At 40.9% G+C, this 19702-nt stretch overlaps 1 protein-coding gene across 2 annotated transcripts; it reads right to left on the bottom strand.

Moving 5' to 3' along the window:
* Positions 1-1050: 1050 nt before the first annotated feature.
* KLHL8 (kelch like family member 8) lies at positions 1051-14950 on the bottom strand. Of its 2 annotated transcripts, XM_041480680.1 has the most exons (9): positions 14634-14950; positions 11119-11667; positions 8836-9022; positions 7986-8129; positions 6723-6834; positions 4926-5094; positions 4205-4364; positions 3037-3238; positions 1051-2635 (listed from the first exon to the last, which is right to left on the bottom strand). In XM_041480680.1, the coding sequence occupies exons 1-9, from the start codon at positions 14835-14837 to the stop codon at positions 2512-2514; spliced, it is 1851 nt and encodes a 616-aa protein (XP_041336614.1). In that variant the 5' UTR covers positions 14838-14950; the 3' UTR covers positions 1051-2511. The 2 variants fall into 2 exon arrangements, with proteins under 2 accessions (XP_041336614.1, XP_041336615.1); XM_041480681.1 differs by lacking the exon at positions 8836-9022 and having other exon boundaries at positions 11415-11667; positions 14634-14949.
* Positions 14951-19702: the final 4752 nt, after the last annotated feature.

Raw genomic sequence — 19702 nt, 5'->3', positions numbered from 1 at the left:
CTTTATGTGCAGGTAGGTCACTGCAGGTTGTCACCACAGTAATCCTGTATTTTTATTTCTTGCTATACTTTGTCGTCATTAACACATATCCAGCAATAGCGATTCTAAAACCAGTTCTGTACAAAATGTATTTAGCTGTGGTGCCATCCAGGATTACCAGTGTGGGACACCACTGTTCTGAGAACAGGGCTGTTCCTTGTAAACCTGCTTTGCAGTTTTCTTGCCAGTCCTTAGGGATACACCTCCACAGCCCTGAACAAGAGTGTTGGCGTGGGGGTGTGCATTGAAATACAAATGAGATGCCTGTTTTAGGATCCTGTTCAGAGCTAGTGTCATGTGACTTCCAGTTCTTCCCACACGGCAGAGAATCCCAGAGCTTTTGCTGTAACCTGATTTCCCTGCTGCTTCTCCCTTTGGTGCCTGGCAGGTAATGTGGTCATTGTGGTCCACATGCATGTGTCACCCACAGGCTGCACCCATGGGTGCCACACTTTCCCACCAAGAGGAGAAATGCATCAGCTGGCACCCTGCACTGCTGGACTACCTGGTTTCACAGCATAGTGGTTTTGGTTTGGAAGGGGGCCTGGCCCTTGGCAGGGGCCGCCCGGCCCCAGCCCTGTTACCTCTTTGCCCACAGAAAAGAAGGATATTTCCCATGATTTTTTGTATTTTTTACATGCGTGTTCACAGAGGCGTATCAGCCTTCTCTTTACACCACTTCTGTGAGTGCCTCCCGTGCAAAACCACTACACACAGTCAGGGCCTTTTGGTAAACTCAAGGTTTATGTTAGTGAGGACATCCATTTGGTCCCAGAGAGGGAACCTTTATCCCTCTTTTCCACACTTCAGAGTCAGGTCAAGAGCCATGAGGGTAACCACATCCTTGTGAGGAGGGCAGCAGGGTGGTGCAGCCCATGGCTTTAATGCAGGATTCTCTCTGCTAACAGAAGCTTCCTGTTGAGAAATATTCACTGCAGAAACCAAAAAAATACTCAATGCTGTAATGTTTCCCAGCACCAGTATGCTCCAGACATAAAACAAATGAGGTGCTTTGAAGTACAAATGTTTTATTGCAATATTTCATTATTTACAGTACAGTTCCCTTTGTCCCTGGGTGCAAAAAGTGCACCAAAGTGCAAAGCTATTTTGGGCAGGAAAGCCAAATGATGGTAACTTAGCAGAAAAACACGACTGTGCCTCCTCACTCCGGCTGTCCTGCTTCTTCCACTTCTTCTGAATACAGAGAAGTTTGCTGCTCTCCCTGTGCATTTAGAATAACCTAGTAATTGTGAAACTTTGGTCACAAAGGATTGTCAGTTGTTGGTCTGTTCAAGGTGATGCAGGAACAGGAATCTGCAGTCTTTCCTGCAGGACTTTACTCAGGATTCAGGGTTTGTAATGGTGTAACAAGATATCATTATATGCAGGGCTGTTATGTAGCTATCTCAATTTTTGATGGAAGTACTCATTTATTCCCAATTATCTTTCTTGCTGACTCTCTTTGATTCATTTAAGGTTTTGAGGTCATTTATCTGCTCCCTTAAAAGAGCAAGTAACTCGAGAATGTTACCAGAGTTGCTACTGGATACTGAAATCAGTCGAGTCTTCTAGTGTTGCACTTCAAAAGTTTTACAGAATACCAAAAATTTTATTATGCATTTCCATTTTCTATAACAATGGTGATTCAAGACACCACTGAAGCCTACATTTTTACACACTACCATCTCAAAATAGGAGAAATTATACTGGTTACTTCAGGACCTCTCAACAGAAACTCTCCTTTGGAAAGGGGGTAGTAACTACAAATTTTATGGAAGACTAGAGAATGGCAGTATTCCAGTGGCTGAACTCAGGTCAAGAATCTTTCCAGCTTTCTAACAAGTTTATTAGCTTGAGAAAGTACTTTGAAAGACAGTTTTCAGACAGCATCCCTGCAATTTCCACTGCTGCCAGCATTCCCTTGGGAGGTAAGCAGTGAACTTCTCTGCCTCAATTATCTCAGGGTACATCAGATATGTCGTTACTTCTAAAACTAGAGACACCTTCTGTTACAAAGTTCTTGTACAATTGGGAAATGTTTAAGACTCATTCCAGAAAATAAATTAAATGGCACTTGAGTCCTCCAGAGAACATGTAGCAGGGCTGTGGGGGAAGCTCAGCAGTGGTAGCTGCTGTTGCTCTCCTTACCACATGCCTGATTTACAGTTCAATATTGAGTCCTTGCAACAGCTCGTTCAAATGATTTTGAAATTGCAGCTTCTCAAAAATGGGATGATTGCAGTTCTTGGCAGGTTTGTTCCTGCGATTCACACGTTTATTCCATGTTTTCACAGGCTTTTCTGTATCACTATGGATAGAAAGCCACCAAAAGCTTTACAGTTGCAGAAAATACCATTTTCACAAAGAAAATGTGCTGGATTTATTCCTTAACCACACAAAACATAGTGTTTAGAAGCTCTATGGTGCCTCCCTTGTAGCTTTCCTTTGGAAATTTGGAGGAGGTGGCAGAGCTCACATGCAATCCACAACATTGCTGGATCCTTGGCCTACATCCCGGATCTGGCTGCTGAGACAGGAGCACACAGCCACGCCTGCCCCTGCCCTGCAGTGTGACACTGAGCCCACGAGTTCCCACCTACAGGAGAAAAAGAAAAATAAGTTTCTGCCCTTTCTGAGCAACCTGAAAGTATTTTCTGTGCCTGAAATTCTATTACACTGCCTATCTCTTCACTGTGCACAAAAATGCACCCCATTTAGTGCAAAATCAGACTGAAACAAGTAGAAGAATATAGATTGTTACTGAATGAAAGGGCGATGACAAGAATAGAGAGGAGCAGAGGAGGAGGAGGTGCTTAAATATTACAAGACTGCCCTAGTGATGTAAGAGGCAGTCCTGCATTGATAGCCATGGATATTACTCAATTATTACCAGGAAATAACAGCTAGGCTCCTCCTGCACACTGCTTCTATGCCGCTACGTTTTCATACAGGCAGATTTCCTTGTCTTATTAGGACAAACAAAACATTTGAAATTACCTGTTCACTATGGGATCAAATGCTTCCACTGTATTCAGGTACACATTGCCATTATGACCTCCAACTGCAAAAATTTTTCCCATCAGTGTCGCTATGCCAACACCACCCCTTGGAGTTGTGAGCTCTGCCACATATTCCCATTTGTTACAGCGTGGGTCAAACCGCTCCACCGAGCTCAGGGGCGAGTTGTCATCAAACCCACCTGCAAACAACCATCACAGGGTCAGCTTTTGTCACTCCTGGTGCAGGGAATATCCAAGACTGGCATCAGATAGTTCTCAGCATTCAGGGGGTCCTGTCCAGCATTCTCCCTACCAGAACTTTACAAACTCCTAAAAATTAATCTAACAGCTCACTCTCTTCTCACTGCTCAAGCATAATAATTTCCCAGAGCAATAATTTTCTTCTACTTAAGTTGCAAGGATTCTAATTTTATTATTTTTCTCTCTGAATTCATCATATTTATAATGAAACAGCTTCCTGATTGGAAGAGAAAGAAACCTAACACCAGTAAAAGGATGGTTTCAAACTTATTTTACTTTATGCAAAACACACCCTAGCAGTGTTCTCAAATTACAGCATTGGCAAATATTGGAGTAGGGGAAAAATTTCGTATAAGACTTAGTGAAGCATTCCTCTTGCTGGGGAAACTGTCAGAGGAGCATTTTGTTCAAAACCTATTTAAGCACTTAAAATAATACACAAGTCAGAGCTTTATTACGTGGCACACCTACTTGGCATGTTCCTCTCTCAGGAAAGCAGGTAAATACAAGCTAGCACTCAAGACAAGAAGGTGTGGAATAAGTGCAAAAAAAGCTACTGTTGTCTACACTCAGAATACAACTAGAGTTATATTTGAAAGCATGTGAACTTAAGAATCATTTCCTAAAAGGAAACTCAAGAGTACTGAATCTTGAGAGGATTTTCTAATAAAGACATGTTGTCCTGAACAGATCAGCCCTCCTGAAATGTGGGTTAGGAGCTGCTTTTCATTTCCTTGCTAATGTACCTTTGTTTAAGCATGACCTGGTTGTGCTTGCATTCTTCTCCTGCCCAAGAACACCAAGTACAGGTCAGCTCTATCTGTCCCTCTAGCAGCAACAGCCTCTTCCAAAGCCAAGCACTTGGCAGCAGCAGCAGCACTACAAAATGCCACATCCCTACTCACCCACAACATACAAGCAGCCGTGGAGCTCACTGACACCGTTCCCAGCCCTTCGCTGACCCATTTCTTTTACTTCTATCCACTTATCCAAGTGGGGATCATATTTCTCCACACTGGAAAGAGATGCTACACCATCATTGCCACCCACGGCATAAACATGGTTCTGGAAAACAGTTGTACAAGGATTATTTGTGATGTAGTTGCCTTTACTCAGCTTTTCTAAGCAGTGTTAAAATTATACGAAAAAATTGTATATCCACTTTCATTTAAGAATTACAATGACAGATTTAATTATCTAACATAAATGTATCTCTTCCAATGAAAGAAGTGCAACAGTTTTGTAGTGTTGCAGGTATTTTTCAGAGCACGGGGGGGGGGGGGGGGGGTTAAAAGGGGGGGGGATTAAAGTAGAGCACGCATCTGGTACCTTTAAACATAATGACCACGACAAACCAATCAGCTGAGGAAGCTGACTATTGATGAATACAGGATGAATACAGGAAGCACTACTGATGTCATTAGAACAGTACTCCTCCCAGTGCTTCCAATACTGTTGAAACAGTTCAATTTTCTGTGAGTACTATCGTAAGTATCCTCACTTTTTGCACAGGATTTTGATGACTAGAAGTGCTCAGACCCACCAGCTGCATTTTATTTCAGACCTTGTGTTCTGCTTTGTGAATGCAGCATTGAAGAGCAGGTGGGCTCCCCAGCAGTGACTCACCACCAGGGCTACAGAGCCAACGCCTCCCCGGGGAGTGTTCATGGAAGCCACAGTGCTCCAGCGATCTGAGTCGATGTCGTAGCGCTCCACGTCACTGAAGCAAGTGTTGTCATCCAAGCCCCCAATGGCATAAATGGGGCCGCCCAGGGACGCCAGGGCGATGCCTCTCCTAGGGAACGACAGCAGCAATACCTCAGTACAAGTCCTTAACCAGAGGCAGCCACACAGCAAGTACCATGGTACATGAATGGCACCTGTTTCAAACTATGGGGAAAAGAGTAATGGAAATTTTAAAAGTGATGTTTATAGTAAATCATGTCTCTGGCCCTCTGCACACCTGTGTCCTTTTCACTGCATGTCAACTCTAAGGCCAAGTCCTCTCCTCACATACTTGGATACATGACAATGTCTTAGATATGATTTCTCTATTTTATTAAATCCGAAGATGAACCAAAACCTACTGGTTTTAACTTCTTTGGTATAGCTGGCTGGAACCATCTGAGAATGATTGGGGGTGATACTAATAAATATTAAAAGGCAAACTTGTGCTGGATATTAAATAGCTGAACTCTAGCAAGTTTGATTGCAGTTTCTTCCATTCTGGTGTTTTTTAATTGAGTGTTAAAATGGTTGTCAGATTTGTTTCTAATAAATCTACCAATATTAGAGTACAATCAGTATTATAAAATTCAAAGTATGGTCTAGAATTATGAGCATTAAGTTTCTGCTTTAACCACCAAGTAAGGTGAATTACCATGTTAATGACAACATTCTTGTCTCATTAAAGAGGGAAGGTTCAGAGATACTGAGGCAGGAGCAAGGGAGGCACAATCTTTCTACAGAACAAACACTGTGGCAATATCCTGGTCTTATCTTAAATTCTCTCAGCAGGTAACAGAGACACCACTTCATGGTGGCATTTTTCTCCACTAAGTATTCCAAAACTTCCATGAATGGGAGGAGTAGAGCTGGGAGGTAGCCAAGGCACAGCAGCCCTTTCATTTACCTGGGTACTCAGAAATAAATGTCACAGAAATCTAGGGCTGATTGTTGCTGAGATTATGCCCTGGGGTGGTGGTAGGATGGAAGAAGTAGAGCAAGCCACTTCTAGGAGTCTGGGTTCTTCTACTTTAACTAGGTCACAGCTACAAATAGCTTTTAGACTTAAGCCATACTTATTATTTCACTCCTACTTGTATGTGATGCTTTGAAAAACAAACACAAGAGAATGCAGAATTAGGGACACTGATTTAAATAACAGCAGAAAAAAAAATACAGATCTGTGAGTCCAGTAACTCCTTATAAGAATCTTAAATGTCAAGACAAAAAAAAGTCCTCAATCTGGCTTTCAGATTGCGTGCTTCTGGCCTTTTGTGTGAAAAACACAGGCAGCTATTTGTTTCCTGGTGTAGTATTTAACTTTTTTTATTTTCACAATGAAGTATTTCACTTCTCATGTTATGCTGGCAGTTATCTCACTCATTCCTAAAAGGAGCAAAAACCCCACAGAATCAGTTCATCAGTTCCAAGTTGTTAAATGGGCACAGAGGAAAGGCCCTGGACACCAGAATGCAAGCATAGCTGGAGTAGAAAATATCCCTGGTCCAGAAGCCAACTCCTCCAAAAAAAGAACAGAAGGGTGATACATTCATAGCATAAAGTGCCAAAATAGGGGAAAGAAATTCCTAGAAATAGAACAGTTTGGAAACCCCAAAAAAAAGCAGGACAGGATGTTTTTCAGTATCAGCAAGAAATGGTACACCACAGACTAGGACTTGGAGTGTGGGACACATATACCTCTTTGTGTTCATTGATGCCTTCATCATCCACTTGTTTGTGAGAGGATCAAATACTTCCATGCTTCCTAAGTGTTCATTTCCATCATGTCCACCTACTGCGTAGATTTTACCTGAACACACAGACATCTTTTAAATCAGAGATTGCTTGGCAACATTTCAGTTTTCATTTATATAATATCCCTGCCTAAGTAGAGACAAAGAGGTCAAATAAAGGTTAAAGTTTTAAAATGTTTTCAGTATCAGAGTTTTATATGCTGTACTCAACCAGGAATCTATTCTAATGTGAACTTTTATACAAAGCTTGAGATTATGTAAACAAAAAACCTTCCCATAATTTAAGTAGTGCAGGTCAAATCAGTTCAGATACATGTACCAGTTTCTCCAGATTTTATATGAAGAAAAATTATCTCTGTTCTGCTGCAGCAACAGAGGGGCTGCTAAAGTACAAGAGAAAGCTGCATTATTGGTGCTAAGCTGCTCTGGACTGCACAGATCTGTTTTCAGAAGATGGAGACCCAAAAATAAAGCTAGGTCTGCTCTTAGAAGAGTTATGGTCTTAGTAACTTTCCAGGATGGATTTAAGTAGGAAGGGAACCATTATGAGTACTAGCAAATTCTGGGTAACTGCTGTATAAGGCCATTTCTTTATAAATGGATTTTTAAAAAATCACCTATTTAAGGCCAGATCTATATACAGTTCAGTTGGGCTGGGAGGAACCTTTAAAGGTCATCTAGTCCAGCCCCTCTGCAATGAGCAGGGACATTTTTATTTTCAGATTGCTTATAGCACCATCCAGTCTGACCTTGAACACTTCCAGAGATGGGACATTTACCACCTCTTTGGGCAACCTGTTCCAGGTTTTCATCAACCTCACTGTAAAAAACTTCTGCTTGATATCTAGTTTAGATCTACCCTCTCTTAGTTTAAATCTACCCTCTCTTAGTTTAAAACCATTATCTCTTGTCCTATTACAACAGGCCCCACTAAAAAGCCTGTAAAGTACAAAAAGGCCACAAGGTCTCTTCCCAAGTCTGAACAGCCCAACTCTGTCAGTTCGCAGTAATGTTTTTTCCATAAGCACAGTCTCAGATTGGCTCAGGACCAAACACTCCTTCAAAGGGGGAGAAGCTTTACTAAACTGATGACTATCCAACAATTAAGCAATTAGTTTACTTCTTGTACAGCTAGTAAAAGTACCAACACTGCAACAGGAGCAAACAAGTCTCTTTTGCCTGGGGTTGCTTGAATAGAGTTACTGACCTCCCACAGAGATCACACCCACATGCCTCCTCCTGCTGTTCATTTCAGGGCCGAAGAACCAGCTGTTCTTACTGATGGAGTAACACTCAATGCTGCGGAAGGGGTCACCTGATCCACCTCTGCCACCGACACAGAACAGCACACCTGGAGAACACAAAACAGGTTCACAATGAACTAGCAGGAGGATGGGAAAAAACAGTTGTATAGCAGAGCAAACTGAAAATGACATAATTTGGGGGAAGTTGTATTTTACTTCAAGGTGCACAGTCATTGCCCTTCATAACCTGGGTACTGGATTTTGGCCTTTGCTTGACATACTGCTACAGCAATTAGCTATCTGTGCTCTTGTAAAAACAATGCCTATTTTAAATATGCTTTTTGTTGTTTGACTTAAGGAGATAAACCCATTGTTTGTTAAATATAATGATACAGAAATTGTGATCTGCAGACAACATTCATCACTCACTTTTGGTGTAGGTTAGTCGAAGACTTTACAAGTTAGCTCAACCTTCAACACCAAAAGATAACTGTCCACTGTTTGTGGTACAGCTTTGAACAGATTGCCAGGTCATAACATACATAACAGCTCTGGCTTTAATACAGATAGAGCTAATCCAGATAAATTATTAATGCTTTAAAGAAAGAAAATGACTGCTAAAGTTCTGCTAGGAAAATGCAGCACATTACCGAAATACTAGGGAGGTACATAATGGCTTTCCCAATTTTGCATTAAGTCATTAACAACCCTCGATATCAAGCTATACCTGCTTGATATCAAGACACCTGCACAAATGTGCTGCTTTTTCTCCACACCACTCCCTACTGGATTACCAGACACACATTTAATTACCAGCAGTCTGCTTCCTTGGTGTTGTGCGAATGGAGTACTCAAAGTCAGGCACTGCCCTGCTGCTCAGGTGAAGGTGGTAGTTCCTTGCTTCATCCAGCAAATCCCTACATTTTAGATTCTGCTTGACAATCTCTTCCTTTGCCACAACACCCATAAGGAAACAAATGGGCAAGAGAGGCAGCCGTACCTGACACAGAAATGAACACAGTTGGAGAAAGTGGCTGAACTGCTAAGAGTCACCATGCAGTGCTGCACATGCAGCAGCCGGCAGCTCTGGAGCCAGCCAGCAGCTCCATTCTTCTCAGTAAGGAGAGCAGCTCTCAGAGTTGCTCCAGACAACAGCGATATGAACAGTTCTTTTCGGTGATGTTTGCTACAACCATTTGTATTTCAGGCACAGAGGAGAAGTGTCCCTTGGCCCAGGCAGTGCTGAGGAAAGAGATGAGCTGCTGCCCATGCTGCACCTGCACCTGCCCAGTGTGATGCAAGCAGCACCTGCGGCTTTACCAGGGCTTTGTCAGGTTAGTCTGCTGTTGGGTATGAATCTTCAGCTCATTGCTATACCAGTATAAGAGGGCTTGTTCATTGGAAAATGGCTCATTTTCTTTGGGTGGCAAGTCAAAAAAGGAAACAGTCACCATGAACTAAGTGTCTATAAAGGAGGTATTGCTAGCGCAGTATCACCTTTCTTTAAGGCAAACTTGTCAGACTTCAAATTTAAAAGAAAGTAATCAATATTGAGAGCTAATTGTTTCCTTCTCTAAATCCTTCCTGCCATTTATTTTAGCAAACTTTTCATCCTTCTTTTTAAGACAAACAGTGCAGAATACAATCAGAGGCAAAGGTGGGACAGATGTTAGTGGGGGGAACTGAAGCAAATCTCCACCTGACTTCCTAAGGTTTGGAGTCAACACTGTCAAGCAGCTCTCAGCTGGCTCAACAGCAATGGTGCAAAAGTCCAGTACCTCCAGTGCTTCTCAGAGCAGCAGGATGGGGCTGTTATAGCACTGACAAGCATCTTTGCCTTGAAGCAAGCTTGTGTCTCTACCTGTTCTTCCTCACCTCCTTGCTTTCAGTCCCACTTCCTTTATTTTGGCCCAGCTTATTTGAGGCTACTTTAAAGTACCACTCTAGCCCTGCTGACAAGCTTCTAAGGTTAGTGACATGGTAAGAACTCCAGGCTGTTAAATTCAGAACCTCATTATAACAGTGAAACCCATAAGGCTGAATATGACATAGATAATCAATGTCTAGAAGCCCAGGCATGTCTTCTGCTAGCAGTAATGTCCAAGTCAACTGATGTCTCCATATGCTCTGGCAAATAGCCCATATTTACAAGAAGGGGTTTACTTTTTCTTTGCTTGAATCTAGTCTCTGGTTTCCATCAATAGAATTCAACTGCTAATCTTATCTGCTAGTATAATTGGGCAATAAATATAAACTTATTTTAAAAAATCTTTAATTATATTGCTTCTAAGTTTAAGTATAGCATAATAAAGAGGGGATTTTTGTACCAAAAACCTCATGCTAGTCTAGATGAAACTGAAGGTTTTTGGGAGACAGCTAATAGACCATCTTTTCCTAGGAAATGTGAAAAATTATTCAGGAAGACAATGACAGCAGCATCTCAGTGGACCTCTCCTTACTCACATAATGCCAATATTATCAATTCAGCCAAATGCAAAATAATCAAGCTGGAGTTCAGTGACAACTAAAACTGCCCAGCCAATCCTACCTGCCAAGACACACGGAATGTTTTGCAGCACATGGTATGCAAATTCTTCCCAGTACAGGCTCTCCACACCTGTCTCAAATACTGCGACACAACTTGATGTGACACATCTCTCTTAGTTTCCTTTCCTAGCCATGTAAGAAAATGCAACAGCTTTGCCTCCTTTCTTAAGTACAAATACATAACAGCAAGGACAGTGAGCATATCAGGCTATAGGAGTGGCAAGCCAAGTGAAGTGATGGATTTATATTCTCTCTGTTTTGGGTCAGTATAAAGTATTTCTGTTCAACCACAGATGCAGATTTTTGTTGGTTCCCCACCTCCCAGCCATGAGCATAAAGTGAACTCTCTACAGAAACAGGAGAGTATCACTTCTCTCCAGTATTCAAGAACTCTAACTTGCTTCCACTGTCAGCTCCCAACACTGAATACTGGATGAGGCACCAAAACCTAAAAACATTTTTCACCTTGAGATCTACTGAAGTACAAAGAGCTGATTACACAGCTAAATCAGTGATGAGACAGGGACTTGGTGCCTTGGTCTGCCCTACCTGTGCAAGGATCTCATCCAGCCATGTAGCGTGATGCTGTGGATTAGCCAGCAGCCACTTAATAGCAGCATTGTAAACTTGCTTTTCATTTTCAATATTCAGGTCACTGGAGGACAGGAGTTTATGGAGGTGCTGTGGTGACACACCCACAAAGTCCTCGCACTCCATCACTTCTGTGAAATGTTCACAAGCAAACTGATCAGCCATGTCCATCAGGTCAATGCGGTTGTGGCTCTCTGCAAACGCCCTGACTGCCAGGCAGTTGGAGGGGTGGAAGTGCAGCTTCATGTACTCACAGCAGGCCTTCGCCACCAGCTCTACCTGCAGGATGCAAGCGGCATACAGGAGGGGCTGCACGTTATCCACCGTCAGCGTGAGCCGCGAGGAGTATGCGAACTTCACCAGGTCCTCGATGGCATCGCCGTCAAAGTCCCTGATCTCAATCAGCTTCTGCTTGGCTTCAGCCATTTCTGAAAGAAACATGGCTCGGAAGTACGGGATAACGCAAGCTAGCACCAGTTTGTGGCAGGAGATTAGCTTTGAACCAATCTGAAAGAGAAAAGAACAAAAAAAGCGCCAATGTTTTACTGGAATGCCAGTTTTGGCTGTGAAAGCAGGAACAGTGAAACTGAAATAAGAATTCTGGACTCCATGTATTCCGTCCACACAAATTAACCCCTTTTGTCCTGTGTTTGATATTACATCCAAGTATCCCAAGGAATTCTAAATTGTAGCTTGGCCATGAGAGTAGAGCAAAGCTGTAACACAGGTAAGCAATAGCAGTGATGAACTGAACTTGCCTTTCTTTAAAAGACTTAGGAAATATCCTTAGAAATATTCTAGATGCATCTTGGAGACAGGAGCAGACTGCTAGACACTTGTTTTATATGTGCTCAGAGACTTAATGGGGGAAAATTAGAAAGGGACATTTTTAAACTACTTAATTTAGATTTTTGGACTTCTGGACTTCACCTACTGTTGAAGAACTGATGTTTATAGAAGCAAATTCATGTAAAAACACAGGAATAACAGCTATTTCAGGGATTATTAAAAGTTACCAATTACTTCAATATTTTTAGAATGTTTATCCACAAAAGACAGTGTACTCCCCATAAAGAAAAGGTATTTCTCAAAATTCTGATGAGAAAATGTAAAATATAGCTTTTCATGTACAAAATTCTAGAATTCCACTACATTAAAAAATAATCTAAGTAGTGAAAGTAAATGAACAATCCACTTCTTATATGTGTTCCAGGAGTGCTTTCTTACAGCCTTTGTCACTCTGCACTAACGTAAAAGGATAGCTGGCTGACATAAGCAACCAGTTTCCCTGATGGACTCAAATTACATGTTCACTTTCAGATGAAGGTGTTACAGAGAGCTGCTGTGCATTTAAGAAAAAAAAAAGATACTAAATTATAAAGGATATTTCGGGTTTTTTTTCTAGCTCTGATTCAATAGTCACTTGCTCTAACCTTTTTAAAGAGTATGATCAACACAAGTGTAACCTACCTGGTGAGCAGTGAGCTGACTAGACAAAGCAAACACACAAGAAAGAGTATGCAGATTAAAAAAGAGGAAAAAATGGATTCTTCAGTGTGATTACTTCAGATCACCCCAGAAGGAACAATTACGACCTACCAAATGAACAAAAAGCAAACCACCAGGAGAAAAGCAGATGGTGTTCATCTGCCACTCTCCACCTTCTAACAGCCTTCTAAGACTGTTCATATAACATCAGCAGGAGAGTAGGTGAAATTCCAGAATTTAACTTTTGGAGCAGAGGGAGTCCTCCTGTGTGCTTCCACGGCTTATCATTGTTACACCATCAGCACTCCAACTAACTACAGTATTGATGCAGAAAGATGCTACTCGTGGTCTGCTGTATCAGGGAAAGCTCTCAGGCCATTCTTACCTTCAGATACTTTAATTCTGCCCATCATCCCACTCTCTCATTAAACCTTTCTTTTGAATTAAGTGGCTTTACTATGTTACCCAAATCTGCTTAATTTTAAATTACAGAATGGTTTGGGTTGGAAGGGACCTTAAAGGTTATCTCATTCCATCCCCTGCCATGGGCAGGGAGACCTTTGACCAGTTATACAGCATTCTCTTGCTATTTTGAAATCAGAGTTCCCCTCCAGTTACTAACTATCATGTTTTAAGAGCCAGCAGTTAAAACAAAAATTCAATAATTGGTCTCACAAAAGCAATGCTAGAATTGCTCACTAACTCAGGTCACACACAAAAGCAGAAAGTTCAGTAGAAATCTGATTATTCTTACAACATGAGTGAGACCTGAGCACTACAGGAAGAAAAATCAAGCCCCCCTGAAAATTCTAATTCAAGTACATAGTTAGCAGTTACTTGAAAATCCCTCATTTAGGAAGCCATACAATAAGATGTATATCCACAGGTCGCTCTAGCCTCCACTGGAAGCCAAGTCATGTCATCTAACATTCTTAAGTTACCAAAATAGCTCCACACAGATCATACAAATGAACATTAATACAAGCCTAACTTAGGGAAAGTTAAACTGCAGGCCCAGTAAAGTGTTTTTTCCAAGGCAAGTTTCCATAGCAGGAATATGCACTGAACTACGTTTATAAAATAAGACTTTCTGCCTTTTTTTTGCAAGGGTAGGTGGAAAGGAAGGAAGATAAGAACAAGGTCAACGAGAAAAGGGATGAGGAGGGTTGGTAACACCAGGGACATACATCTGTCAAGGATTTTCCCTGTTCATATCTAACAGTCAAAATAGCAGGCTAACAACTTCTCTTAAAGACATCTGTTATTTGTTCTTGGTTTAGGAACTGTGCTTCATCACTATTCGTTAAATAATTATCTTGAACTAGTAAGTTGTTTAGCTAAGCAATACTTCATATTCAAAGGTTCTGGCATCCACTTCTATGCATGCTAAATACAAATTTATTGTAATCAAGATATAAGTAATATACAGCTGAGTTTACAAATAATGCCTTAGAGCAATGCTATGTAAGAATCATAAAATTTGTTTCATGCCTCTCTTTCTTTACTCTTTGATCAGCTGTAGAACACAACCATCTGGGGTTTTTTTCTTTCTTTCTTTAAAGAGTGCTGGAAGTTAGATTTGTTCCAGAAATCCTGTTTGCTGAGAAGAATCCAGCAAAACACAAAATGCAGTCATGGAGATAAAATTGGGGATGAAAGTATATTGAGAAAAAAGAGGCTACAAGTAGCTGGAATTGCACAGCAATTAGTGACCAACTGTGGGAACTTGCTGAGAAGGCAAGATGGATAAGCTCAAAGTCATGTACTTCCTCTCTCAGATTGTCAATATTTTAGGTGTTTAAATTTCAGCTGTAAACTTCCTAAATAAGGAAAAAAAAACCATAGCATCTCTAGAGATGTCTCAGATCCAAGAGGTATTCTGTGGTTTCCACACCCCTGCCAATATTCACAGTCAACTCCCAACACACTTATCTGCAGCTTAATCTTCAGACTGATACATGCAATGGATATGTGACAAGAATCACCTTCAGTGTAACATCACAGAGCTCTCCAGCTTCAAAAAAGTGAAGAAGGGAGCTGTGAAAATCCTTCCAAGCCTCATTTGCCTCAAACACGAAGACATCCTCATCCCCATCACTGATGGAAGGCTGAGTTTGCTGCTGCTGCCGCCTTTTTCCCTTTATCAGATGTTGTTTTGCCTGCTGAGGGACCATGGATTCTGAAGCCATTGGCTGTTGCTTCTCTCACTGCATCAATCTTCAAAAACTCCTGCCAAGATAAAATCCAGCCCATCAGGAGTTAGGTCTTAAAATTCAGTTCTGTTCATCTTCCTGTTTAAAACACATATACAAAAAAAGAAAACAAGACATTAGGTAATGCTAGTATGTAACACTTCAATTACATTATAATACTACCAATGATCTTACTTGGGGAAGGTTAGAGGTGAAGGGACCAAAAAAGAGACGGCTAAGAATCCTATCTAGGTACCTTTAGGAAAAGCCAGTATTTATGAACTTGTTGTCCACACTTCTTGATAGAGACATGAAAAAGAAAAGGCAAATATGTACCACAGATTCATACAACTGTTTGGGTTGGAAAGGAACTTAGAAGATTATACAGTTCCAACCTTTCATTAGACCAGGTTGCTCAGAGCCCCATCCACCCTGGCCTTGAACACTTCCAGGGATGGGGTATCTGCAGCTTCTATGGAAAACGTTTTCCAGCGTCTCACCACCCTCACAGCAAAGAACTTCTTCCTAACATCTAATCTAAATCTATCCTCTTTTCACTGGAACTGCTCCCATTTGTCCTATGACCACCTGCCTGTGTAAAAAGTAACTCTCCCTATCTTTCATAAGGCACCTTTAAGTGCTGGAAGGTACTCCAGAGTATACCGAGAAGCATGTTCCTTTTACACTGACTACCTTTGGTTTCATGGTTTCTTAGTTAATTTATGATGCATTCATTCTTGATTCTATGCTAAGAGTTGACTGCTATAATTCAGGGATTTCTGCTCATGGACTCTGGTGTTGGAGGAAGTGGACTGGCCAAAAGAATAAAAAATTCTTCTGCAATAAAAATTTAAGTCACATGTCTGGAAGCAGAACTGATTTTCCTTTGTGAGATTTCAGAAGTGTCCATGTCTCTTACTAAATTTACAGCTGGAGAAAAAGCAGGAAGTGACCCGAGGCAACCGTACTTGTTCCTGCTGTAGGTCACAGGGTTGCTGCCAGCTCTACACCCTGTGTGGGGACAGAGCTGGTGGCTGCACTGGCCAGTCAGGTTCAAGTGAGATCAAACATGGAATATTTGCCTGTGGTGCTTTAAGCGAGCTAAGTATTCTTCCTTTAAAAGATATGTAAGAGAAACGTCTTCTTCCAAAACTACAAATTAGCTCAAAGATATTATGGATCATGGGATCTTTACACACTTTATAGCAATGAATACCTTTTTCTGCTGTAAAATTAGCTTCATTATGACAGATTCGACAAATTACTAAGGTATTTTTCTAGTTCATGATGATATTTTGGTTCTCAAATTAATTCTCCATGACTGGTACTCATGTTTAACATGCCCTTCCAAGAGGTCACTATAGCACTGAGATCTGAAGCTGACGCAGAACTTCAGACACAATCTCCTGAGGTTATAAAAATTAACATGGACAAACAAGAGGGAAAAGACTGACATTGAAATGCTGTACAGAGATGCTGAAAGGCATCATGTGTTATTCATTCACATGATAATGTAGGTAAGATACAGCACCTCTAGCCAACACTTGAAGGGAACTCATGCTTATTTTGGTCTTTGACGGATACTTTCGCTTCACCACTCCCTGCTTACTCACATGCAGCCACTGCTATAGCGAGTAAAGATGCTGCTTTCAGACAGAACTGCCACTGACTGCTAAATGAGAGCTCACAGCTCCCAAGTCATAAGGTTTTTCCATCTGACACATATGCTACATTTATCTTCCTGCTTTAACTGCAGCTGCACACAGACTTTTTTCATGTGCCTTAAGGTAAAAAAGGCTGATGTGTACATTTTACCTATTCTGGATGTGCCACTGTAAACACCAACATAAAACCCATGAGTCTTAAGAAAAAAAAATCAGTGCTATTGGGGTGATTTTTTTATGCTACAAATGAACTAAGCAATAGTACAAAAGCCAGACATAACTGATTTTAAGCAATGTTCTTCATCCATATCTCATGCTTATAGCAAAAAATGGTCTTGGAGATGCTCTGAGCTCTTGCCTGTAAGAAAATAAGATGAGTGTATACTTGGATTTATATATTTCATACATACTAAGTACCTACTTGATATTGTAGGGAAAGAAACTAGAAATTACCCTAGAGGAAACCAATGGCATTACTCAGGCACACAGCCATAGATAAGAAAATCACATCTATGAGAGAGTGCCCAGTATTGTGATATCAAATATGTGTATGGGAACATGGGAACAAGTCAGTTACTGCTCCTCAGGTAAAGAGAAGTTTCTGCAACATGTTAAAAATTAACATGTGTAATATAACCTTCAGAAATACTCAGACAACAATCTGACATACTTCAGCTTTTTTCTGATGAGACTTGGTGGCAGGTAGATTTTTATTCTTCCCCCAAGTCACCAATTCAGCATCTTGTTTCTGTCATACACCTAGGTCATGCACATCTTTTTAGACATCTATCCCCAAATCTTCCACTGGTCTTAATTACAGCACCTCACAATTTGAGTGCTCAAACAAATCATCTGCTATGGAAAGTACCAGCTGTAGCCATGTTTCATTTGCAAGAAAATACTGGCTTGGGCTCATCTTTAGCCATAAGCCTTTTCTGTTCTCAGATTTCAAACAAAAAAGAAATTAATTTTAGTAGCACTTGACTCAAGATACTAAATTCTGAAAATCTGAAGATCACACCAAATTCATGAAGGTCAGTATATTTCAACTCCGCAAACTAAGAGAAGAGCTTTTACAGATTTACTCCCCAAACCAACCGTAATTCAACAGTAATATCCAACTACTTGAGGTTAGTTTCATCCTGGGTGAAGGCCACACACACACAGTCCTTCCTTTGTAGAACAAAACACTGCTATGGCCATTCAGAACTTCAATAACATGTCCCCTTTTTCACCTTTACAATTAACTCTTCCAGCCTGCATACAGTCTAATATTTTGACGACATTAAGGGCATAAGTGACCATCACAGCAAGTGACTGACTCTAAGGAAACTAAAGGAAGTGCTTAATTCGTAACATCATCTATCACTCCTTGTAAACAGCTACTTGACACTTTCCATGAAGAAGTAGCTGTCTGAATAAAAAAACCCAACCAAACAAAACAAGCAAATCCCACACATCTTTACAGCTCAACATCATTTGCTGAGAGCCAGTCAGCAATTTCCTTGTTCAAGTTAAATATTTAGAAATACTGATGATATCTGCTATTCTCAAGAGGGCTGCTGTTCCAGACCCCAAAGTCTGTGCTGTGGTCATCAGTCCTGGCCCTCAGGCAAGGGACTGAGGATCTCCTCCTAGCTATTCCTCAAACTTATAAAAGCATGAAAGGATGGGAGGTCAGAGCGCAAAAAGCTATCTTACAACTGCTCTAATTCACATAACATCTGAATTCAGTAACATCTGAAAGTGACATGATTTTGATTCAGACATTCTAGCTAAATCTTAAACTGAAGTGTAAAATTTCTCAAGTCACATTGAGTACTTACGTTCAGTAGAGACAAAATACCTCCATTTTGAAGCAAAAAGAAATTAATAGGCAGGGGTAGGACATTAATAACTTTGCTCTGTTTTCCCCCATTTTGAAATTAAATCCCAGGAATCCTGATGGACAAGCCAATCTAGACGCGGGAGTACATGGCATCCTTTCCCCTGTGGAGCACCTTGGGAGGCAGTGTCCCAGAAAGAGGGATCATCCTTATTCTTTCTCTGACACATGGGAGGAAGATACTTCAGTGATATAAAACAAACCAAACCACAATTGCCACTGTAACAAAAACTAGGCAGTGTTCAGATAAGAGGTATTATGATACCTGTAAATCCAACACTCCTTATGATCAGTGGTACTGAAGCTAGAAAAAAGGTGGCAGAATTGCAGGAGAAATAAAGACAGAGATGAAGTTTCCCCAAGTATCCTGTATGTAATTCTGACTACCTACACCCAAGATGAACTAAAATCACATCATGATCTGTGCAAAGAAGGGTGGTGAGCCTCCCTCAAAAATCAAAAAGGCCTTTTAATTGAAGGAAATAAGAAATTTGCCTTTGTATGTTTGGCTGTGTAAAACTAACTTGTCTAACACAGAGCCTGGTGAGTCTCTGTGGGTAATGAAATGCTCTCACTGCTGCCCACAAGATCAGAACAGCAGAGGCAGCAACAAGATCTCCTCCAGTTTAATCCAGCTAAGAGAGAAATTGTTGTCTTGTGTTGGGCTAAGAAAACTTGAACGTTTGGAGAAAGGACAGCTGGCACAGATAAGGAACCCCTTAGAGAGAAGTGGGAAGGGCGGAGGCAGCTGCAGTGCAAACTGCAGACAAGCAGCAGCTTTGGCAGGGACTGTGCCAGCAACTGTTTCACTGCTCAGTCTGGCTACAGCTGCACCATCAAAAAGGAACATGAGGGGAAAAAGCTGGTAAGACAAAATAGTGTAGAAAATCCTCAGTTCTCTCAAATTCTCCCTTCTCATCTTTAATTCTATTAAAGATGGAAGATAGAATGGAAACATTATGCAAAACTGTTCAGATGCCCACACTAACTAGGTCAAGTTAGACAAGGCTGGAAAACATGGGAATGTTCAAATTACACACTGTATTACAACCCTAAGCCTACTGCATTTTTCAGCAGAAAGTTATTTAACAGAAAGAAAAAAAAAGTCAGAAACCACCCATCTAATTGGTTTGACTTGTTTAAAACCACGATTGCTTTTGTGGAAACACATAGAGAAGTTTCTTAGACAACACTAATTTACAGATTCTAAATCCTTTCAGCAATTCAAAGATTCTTTCCAGCAAAAAGTGACATTATTGTTTTGTTTTACTTGTCACACAGATATCTCAGTGTCCTGGTTTAGGACAAATTAG

The sequence above is a fragment of the Pyrgilauda ruficollis genome, unplaced genomic scaffold, assembly GCF_017590135.1.
Source record: "Pyrgilauda ruficollis isolate IOZ18807 unplaced genomic scaffold, ASM1759013v1 scaffold523, whole genome shotgun sequence".
NCBI classification, from domain to species: domain Eukaryota; kingdom Metazoa; phylum Chordata; class Aves; order Passeriformes; family Passeridae; genus Pyrgilauda; species Pyrgilauda ruficollis.
The sequence above is the reverse complement of the archived record's forward strand: the minus strand, read 5'-3'. Positions and strand labels throughout refer to the sequence as shown.